Source organism: Monodelphis domestica, chromosome 7 (genome assembly GCF_027887165.1).
Source record: "Monodelphis domestica isolate mMonDom1 chromosome 7, mMonDom1.pri, whole genome shotgun sequence".
In the NCBI taxonomy this organism is placed as follows: domain Eukaryota; kingdom Metazoa; phylum Chordata; class Mammalia; order Didelphimorphia; family Didelphidae; genus Monodelphis; species Monodelphis domestica.
Window position 1 is genome coordinate 232,629,145 of NC_077233.1, and position 9,449 is coordinate 232,638,593.

At 35.0% G+C, this 9,449-nt stretch overlaps 1 protein-coding gene across 7 annotated transcripts in view; it reads right to left on the reverse strand.

Annotated features, from left to right (window-relative positions):
* CCP110 (centriolar coiled-coil protein 110) overlaps nt 1-9,187 on the reverse strand; it is a 34,464-nt gene extending 25,277 nt beyond the window's left edge. For 6 of the 7 annotated variants that reach the window (XM_016423862.2, XM_056806571.1, XM_001366462.4 and 3 more), the window contains exons 1-3: nt 9,048-9,185; nt 5,179-5,334; nt 1,833-1,961 (exon numbers count right to left, since the gene is read on the reverse strand). In XM_016423862.2, the coding sequence (XP_016279348.2) occupies nt 1,833-1,961; nt 5,179-5,319 (270 nt within the window). In that variant the 5' untranslated portion in view covers nt 5,320-5,334; nt 9,048-9,185. Of the gene's footprint in view, nt 1-1,832; nt 1,962-5,178; nt 5,335-9,047 lie in introns of all 7 variants that reach the window. The other variant, XM_056806570.1, reaches the window with a different exon arrangement.
* Between the last annotated feature and the right edge of the window lie 262 nt (nt 9,188-9,449).

Here is a 9,449-nt window from a genome sequence, read left to right on the forward strand (position 1 = left end):
AATTAAAAAATTAAAAATGAAAATGAAAAAACTTTATGGACCCCAAGTTAAGAACTGCTGTGCTAAAGAAGATTGTGGATAAGGTGATATGTAGAGATCATATGCAAATAAAGAGTAAAGTATAATAAAAATTACTAAAATAGAAAAAAGGAAAAAAGTGAGTAAAACATGAATGCAAGAAAAGTTTTATAGACCACAATAAAAGAACATCTTGCATATAGTAGATATTTTCTTCTGAAAAATAAATGCACATGCACAATTGGTGAATATATCTTGAATTACAATGTTTTCTGATACTAAGCAAGTTTGAATATAATAAAAGTACTGCTACCCACATCTCCTAACTGCAAGGTTTCTAAAATAGGGCAATACAAACTCCCCTCTTACCTTACAAATCCCCAGCCATAAAGGTTTCCAGGCACTAAGTAAACAGTACAACAATACCACCTCGTTTCCATACATAGAAAGGAAAATAACTCTATCCATACTTAGAACAATAGAGCTAATAGGGATTTGAGGAGAATCTTTAGTTCCACACCACTCCTCCCACCTTTTTACAGATAAGAAAAGTGATAGCCATAGCCATGAAATGATTTTGTTCCAAGTCCCAAAGTTAAAGGCAAAAGTGAGTCTTGGAAACAACCCAGGTCTTCTGGCTCTTTGTCTAATCCACTCTGACTGCTCTATACCACAATAAAAACAAATTATTCATCTGCTTACTAACTCCAAGCTGCATATTTTCTATAAAATATCTAGACCTGGATGTATAATTCATAAAAATCATCTGCAGTGCCAATATTTTAAAGGTTTTTAAAAAGAGATTATTCTCTAATTAATAATCCCTATTACCACGGTATCATTTATTTTGTTAATCTTTTCAAATAATATCATTCAATTCTCTTTTTAATTGTATAAAATATTAACTATATAACCTACCTGGCTACAGATTATTATTGGTTTTATAGTTTTAGAATTTATAGTATACCCTGAGTGGGTAGAGTACTAATGTTATGAAACTAACCTTGGATAAACATCAATGAGTTTAGCAGTTACAGGGTAAAGTCTAATATCACCTAGAGTGAACAATTACACAAGACCAACCACAAACCCTGGGGATTAAGAAAACAACAAACTACAAAACCAACAGCATTATGATATTGAATAAGCTGGCTACAACTTGCTGGGGTTGTTTTTTTTTCTTCAATTCGAGAGCCCTTATTTCATTTTTAGTACTTGTTTATATAGCCTTTCAAAAGAAACCCAATACTATTCAAAGTTTTAAATGTTTTAAATACTATTTAAAGTTTTAAACACATTAATAACTGCAAATGTTAAATAAAGCAAACAAAACAGCTCTCTCATACATCCATATAATTCTATCTTCTATTTCATTTATACGAATGAAAACTGTCCGTGGACATTTAAGAGCAGAATTTTACCAAAAATGAATTACTATAAATTTATCATTGTCAGAGAATGCAAATGAGATCACTGGTCACTAGCTAGCTAACTTATAAGCACAAAATTAAACTTCAGTAAATAAATTCAGGAATTTGTAACTAATAACCCAGTATTTTTAAATAGTAACAAGACCTAAACAATAGCTATTATATTTATGTGTGGGCCCTTTGTCTAAAGGCCCACAGATATAAGTACTAGTCTTTAGTCATCACTTACAAAACAATCATGTTTCTTGTGTAGAACTGAAAAACAAACAAACAGTGATTTCTCAAACAGAATGGCAAACCTAATGGATAGTTAACTATCTAGGAATTATAAATAAATGTTTTGGGGAGTTAACTTCTAAATCAAGACTAATGGACTTAACACACCTGAACATTTTCCAGAATCTTCTGAACTCGATTCAGTAAGGCTTTCTTCCTGCTAATCTGCTTGCGAGCTTCTACATCAAGTGCTTTTTGCTTCTCTTGCTGCATTTCTTTTCTTCTCTCAACACTGAGCTGTGAAAAACATTGCAAATTATTTTTTTCAGTAGCAAAACGCTATATGACCAATAAGACACTAAAACTAGTTAGTAATAAAGCCCACGTGGATTTAAAAAACCAAAGAAATCTGTAAAAATCAATTTACTTTTTATCAAATACCCTTAAGTGAACTATTATTATTATTATTCATTTTTTCCATCATTGATATGGGGAAAGCATTGAGAGGGCTATAAGTTCCTATTCACACCTTAAATTAATAAAATTTGCCTAAAAAACAAGCTACAAATAGCCCAGATTAAAAAAAAAAAAGATAAAATATCTTATTTGTCCTCAGTCCAAGAGAAAGTATATTTCTAACTCCTTATCTTTGTACCTTTCAACAAAAAGATACAGGATCAGAAATAAAATTAAAAACTACAAATCTTCAAGTTAAAACATCTGTGAGGCTTCACCAGGTACCCAGGGAATTAGCAATGACAAAAAGACCCAGTAACTAGTCAATGCTAGAAGGGAGGTAGAAAGAAAGGCACATTTTTGATGTTAGTGTAAATTAGCCCAACCACTCAAGAAAGCAATTTGTAATTATATTAAAAATAAAAGTTGCAAAAAGTCCAAATCTTTTAGCCCAGAGAGCCCACCACTAAGGCATAAGTCTCCAAGGAGGTCAAAGACAGAAAATGAGATAGACACCAAAACATTTTATAGTAATGTTATATTTGTTTTTGAGGTAGCAAAGAACTGAAAATAAAGTAGGCACCTTTCAACTGGACAATGGCTAAACAAACTATACTACATGAATGTAAAAGAATATTATTAGGCAATAAGAAATGACAAATATGAAGTATTCAGAGATGCATGGGAAATATATATATAAAACTGCAGAAATTATAATGTATATTACATAGTTTGTTATATATTATTTTATATTATGTATATGATATATAAAGTTTATCATAGAAAAATGGAAAAGTAGGCAGACTAAGAAACAATGTAAACAGCAAGAATAAAACAAAAGAAAAAGCATTTATTTTGTGCTTACTAAGGATACAAATGAAGTACCATGTAATTACAATGACAAGCTTGGCCTCACAAGGGAGCTGAGGCAATATGCCTCCATCCTCCTTTATTGTAGGGCAGAAACTGCAGAGTATGAAACACTGGACATATTGTCAGACACTGTCAATAAGAAGATTGGTTTAAAGGCCTAAAAATCCTCATAAAGGAAGACTTCATTTGATAATAAACACAATAGGGTACCACTGAAGTTTACTAGAACAAAAGAAAGACATAATAGGTAACATTTAATAATTTTTTAAATGTTTGCAAAAATGATTTACATACATTATCTCATTTGAACATGAGTCAGACTTTCTGCTTTAGGATTACCACTTTGGCTGCCGAGTGTAAATGTGAGACTTGAGGTGGGGATATCAATTAAGGGGCTATTGTAATATTCAGGGCAAAAGGTGAAATGGGTCCAAGCTTGGGTACTATCACTTACTGGGAAGAAGGGAAGAGAGGCATGAGATGCTATTAAGACAGAACTGACAAGTTCTGGCAACAGAAGGAGCATGTGTGGTAAAGGGTAATGAGAAGCTGGGGGTGACTCTGAGGTTGCAAACTCCTGTAACTAAAAGCAAAGTAATATCCTTAATGGAAAGAAAGAAGTTTGGGAAAATAATAGGTTTAGGAAAGATGATAATTTCCTTCTGCCTTCTGATCCCTTAGCTAGTGTTTACGGTTCTTCATCTTCACTATGGTCTCTCAGGTCTTTCCCAGGCTATAAACCATGAGCTGGCTACCTTCTCTTTTCCCTATCTCAACTTCTGGATGAATCAGTTCAAATCTAGGCTATATTCTACACTCAAATCCCTTGCCCCAATGACCTATTGCCAATCATTTCTTGCCAAAACCCAGTCTTCAATGTCTCTTACCATTTGATACCTTGTATTATTCCTGTGCTACTGAACTGAGCTGAACAAAGTCGCAAAACTGGTGTTGACAGCATCCATGACAATTTCATGATCTCAAGTGGGCCCTCACTGTAGCAAGGCAATCTTTTCATACTTCCTTAGTTCATTTATCTATACATGCTTCTAGCCACTCACTACAGTAGCTATTCCAAACCTTTTTATCCATTTCTAAGCATCTCATGGCACCCTTTTCCCTAAAACTAACTGAAAAACTTGCCTCATAATAATTTGAAAAAATTGAGGCCATTCATGAAGAGGTGACTCTTCTCATCAAGATAAATCCCTATACCTGTACACATGATCTCCATTTCACCTTCTTCAGCTGATTTCCTCCTCTATCCTGCCTATTCTCTCAATAATCTCCAATTTCTTCCCATCTACTGGCTATTTCCTTGAGGCCTAAATATACCCATGTTTCCTCCATCTTTAAAAAACTCTCAATTGATCTGACTATCACTACTAGCTATCATCTTCTACCTTTCCTCCCTTTAGAGGCTAAATGACACAGGAAACCCATCTTCATACAATCTATGCCTCCACTTTCTCTTTAGTCACTCATTTAAGCCCTCTGCAATCCTAATTCTAACCTCATCATTTAACTGAAACTGCTCCCTCCAAAATTACCAATGATTTCTTAATCATCACATTGACATTCCTCAGTCCTTATCCTTTTTGACCACTCTATGGCCTTAAGACATTGTCCACCATTTTCTCCTGCATACCCTCTCTTCTTTAAAATTTCCAAACTTCCCAGAGTTCTTACTCTTTACCTCACTTCTTACTCAACTCCCAAAGCTTGTATAGGAGAATAACTTCCATTTATTTTATTTATCTATGTATCTGCATTGTATGTATACCTTCTTATATGTAGTCTCCTACACTAGAATTCAAGCTTTTTGGGCAGGGACAGTATTTTTGCCTTTCTTTGTACTTCTAGTACTAAATCCAGTGACTAGAACAAAATAAGAGTTTAACAAACACTTGCTGAATCACAACTGATTAGTTGGCATGTGTCAGAGGCAGGAGAAGAACCCAAGTTTTCCTGACTCCATGGCTACCCATCTAAGTAAAATGCTAAACTGTTATTACAGAATGAATTAACATCTTAGTTTTCTCTGTCCCTGGTTGAGATGAAAGGGTAGGAATAATAGGAATAAACTACTGACTTAATCTGAAATATTAATGCTACCAACAGATATTTATATTATTGGATAAAAAATATAACCTAGCTATCAACTGGAAATAAAAAGAAATTTTACCAATGGAGAAAGCACAGCAACTCCATGGAAACGAATGAGTGAAATGTTCTCAAGATGACCAGCTGGAAAAGTTTCTTTAGGCAGTGACTCTTCCTGGATTCTGGCAAGGCTTTTTTCAAAAAACTTCTCATATTCCTCCATTATCACACAATTAAGCTGCAAGAATGTAAATAATATTAATGATTTCTAAAAAGAAAAACTAGATGCATCTGAAAATATAATTTAAGTATTTGGCAAGTAATTTTATATAAAATAAATATATAATTTTGACATGTAAATAGTAGCTAACTCAGTTAGATGAAGGTACACTGCCATGCTATATATACTTAAATTTTGTTTACCTGACATGTTTATGGGGATGAATACGTACACTGAATTTCAAAAAAGTAAAATGATTTCAAGTTTTTTAAAAATCTGTCAGTAAATGGAGGAAAAAACCCAAAATCTCTCTTAATTTCCACATAATCAGACCTCTCAAATATGAAAGAGATCTATGATCCATCAATTCTGATGTTACATCTAACAATGCAAATTTTAACACATAGAACCACAAATCTTGTCCATGTTCTTACTCTTTTGAGTTCACCCAAAATACCAAAGGCCTTCCTCAGTTTCTCCAGATGTTGCAAGAATACTTTCTATTGCCCATTTAATAAGTTTAGATTTTAGTTTATAGTATTAGGTTTCATAAATGGGGCACAATACTGCAGAAGAAAAATTATACCTAAGCATGCCAATAAAAAACTTCTCCTCCGGAAAATAATGGCCAGAGAAGCTGAAATATCAAGGTTTCACTTATTTTAAAAACATACTTTTTTTCATGGTGCTGGTCAGACTCTTTCCAACATATAAATAGAATGAAAGCAAATACTCCATAATTGTATATTAATCATTTTTATTACTAAAAAATCTTATAATGACAAAAAAACCCAGCTCTTCTAGCAATTCTACTATTTACTTATAATAGTAACTGTAGAAAAACTAAGAAAAAACTAGCTATAGTATTAATTTACTTATATATTATCAACCAAGCATTTATTGGATGCCCATTAAGTGTGAAAAACTTTTTTTTAAAAGCATGGAAAATTAAGAATGTAAATATTAAAAAAGGTAAATATTCTCAGTATAGATATACTCCAGTATAAGGAAAACCCAATAAAACCATGTTTCTTTATATAAGATTTATAAATTACTATTTAACAAAGAGACTCTGGACCAAGAAACTTTAAAATTGAATGGAATTTTATAATTGGCAGAAATTTTGATGATTATCTAGAAAGTCCCTCATTTTGTGGGTGAAAAAAAAATGAACTCAAAGAAGTAAAGTGACCTTTTCCAAAGGTCAAATAGCTAGCTATTTAAAGCTAAAGTTTTGGGACTTTAGATAACTAATGGACATTTGGAAATAGAAATAAAGAATTCCTGAAACTAAAATATAATTAGTGGGAAAAGAAAATGTACTTTTCCTCTTATTTAAATTTTTCCCTTATTAGTAATAAGACTTTTTCTGTCAGTCTAGTTTTTAATGTGAAATTGATTTTGAAAATTTTCCTGAAAGTACTTCAAACGGTATAGAGTTGATGTAAATGTTTTTCAAAAAGTTTTGCTGCACTGATATAATATATGTACATTTTCAAGTTCTTGTTAAAACATCAGGTAACAAGAGCTTTATAAAGTGCTTTAAGGTTTGCAAAATGCTTTTCATCCCATTTGAGTCTCACAACCCATGAGATGTTATGACCATTTTAGACATGAGGTAAGAAGTGTGAATCATTTTAAGTAACTTGGCTCATGGTAACACAGCAAAGATAAGCAAGTAGAACATAGGGTTTTATTCTTTGAATTTCTATACCCTGGAACAAGAAAAACAAGGAAACAAATAATTTTTATTTCAGTGTGAATACTGAAAAATAGCTTTAACTTAAGCCACAAAAGCATCTCCTTTTACAGATATTTTAGTATGTATTACGTATTAATAACTACCTAACACAATAAAACTATGATTATAAGTTTGTCTCATGAGAATCTTGGAAACAAAATGCCCTAGAATGGTCTAATAATACTATGTATGATACATATAGTTTTGAGTTCTATTTACAGAGTTCCTCTTGAAAAATGCAAAGGTGATTTAGAAACTTAGAAGCTATTAAGATGCTAGTCAACTTGATTTGACCACAGCATGGATCAATGATTTCCATTTCTAAGCAAAGAAAAAAAAAACACCTTCAAACATTCATTCGTTCAGGATCTGAATAATTTAGAGTAGGGTAATTTCATTATTAATCCTCCTCATGAGCAAATTAGCACCTCTAAATTATTATGCCAACCACTTTAAAAGTGAGTAATCTGTGTTACACATGATTAGCCAAGTGGAAGCTGAATTCCTCACATCACAATCCACTGTTTATAAGTTTTATTTAAAAGGTTCCTCTGGCCACAAAGTGATCCCAACTGTAACTCTTCTGAACCATGTATTTCCATCATGTATCCATCCCAACACAATTAAAAACTGTATACCTGCAGCAGATTTAAACATAATTGGGTGACCAGCATATCCATCCACAATAAGAGCAGAATCACGCCTTGCCTAAAATTCCCTAAGTTTAGGACCTTATTCATTATTAAATAGCAGTCTAAAAAACTAATCTTTCAGAATAATTTTCAGATTTCAGAAAAGTCAAGAGAAGCAACTTTGGAAGATAAAATGGGGTTACATTACAACATTAGTTGTAATCTACTAGCAATAAAAACCTAAAGGATAGTCTGTATTCATTTGGTTCACAACTTTGGAGCCCTCAGTCTTTCTTATTCTTTTCTTTTTTATTTATTTCCTTATTCCCCAAAGCCAAATCACTTGTCAAATCTCCTCAATTTCAGTAGTTTCACAACAGCCCTTCACCTGAACTATTACAATAGCTTCCTAACTGGTTTCCATTATTTCAGTCCCTGCCAACTGATGTTCACATAGCATCCAATTTAATATCCCTAAAACTTAAATCCGATTACATCAATCTACTACATAAAAATCAATTTGGCTCCCTATTGCCTCCAAAATCAAATATAAACTTCTCAGCTATTTTCAGACTTGAGCATTCCAATTCCTTTCAACCTGGGAAACTCTCCCTCCCCAACTCATCTACAATCCTTTTAATTCTGGTACCTATCCGGATCGACCCATTAGCCAATAGCATCTCTCCTTCCTCAAATTATCTTGTATTTACACATCTGTTTACATGTCAGTACAACCCAGTAAAAGTAAGCTCCAGGGAGGCAGAGCCACTTCTTTTGTCTTTGTCTAGGATGACTAGCATAAAAAGCTTTGTAGCACCAGGAACTTAGCAAACACTAGATGAATTGAAGGGTAGCTAGGGGGGAAAGAGTTAGCAGACAAACAGCAGTCCTTATGCCTTTTCAGAAAGATTAGCATTCTACAGAAAAAGCAAAGGCGGGGTCAGGCAACCAACTCCTCCCAAACACCGTCTAAGATACACTAGCAGTTCCCAGCATAAAAAAATAAATGGGTGTTGGTTTTTGTGATTGTCTTTTTTTATTTAATCAGGTGTGCACAGGCTCCCCACCCGAAACCCACCTCAACCCCTACCCCGGAGGAGCATTAAGTACAAGCCTTTAGTTCCATCAATCCCACATCCTCCGCCTCATCAAAATCCTCATCATCATCTTCAACATCATCCCACGACCTACCAGAACTGCACCGCAGCCTCCCCCACTGCCCCGAAATCAGGCAGCGTAGACTAGGGCCTTCCGGGGCTACAAGATACCCGAGGCAGAAGACCCTTCAACCTGGGCGCCGCCTCGTCCCGCTCCCCCCTACCCCAGAGCGAAGCCCCCAGCGTCCTCCGTGCACCCACCGGCTTCACTTCCGCAACTCCCAGTGCCTCTTCGGGCTCTTTCTATCTCTCTTTCTTCTTCCACAACCTCAAGAGGAGACAAAGGAATCAGGCTATCTCTGCAGAACGCAGCCAGCTCCGCCGCCGTCTCCTCCTCCTCTTCCCTGCCATATTACGGGTCTCAAGGCGGCAACGCCGGCACCAAGCAACCGCCGCCACCTCCGCCGCACCGCCTCCACTCCGCCTCCCAGGCAGGGCACTTCCGGTCCCGGAAGGCGGGAGAAAGACGATTGCCTCCTCTCTGGAGCTACCTAACGAGAAACTACAATTCCCGAAGGGACACACGTGCCGTCTGTCTGGCCTCCAGGGTTGGATGAGGCGCGTTGCATCTTGGGATATGTGGTCCTTATAAGAGTCAAGCAA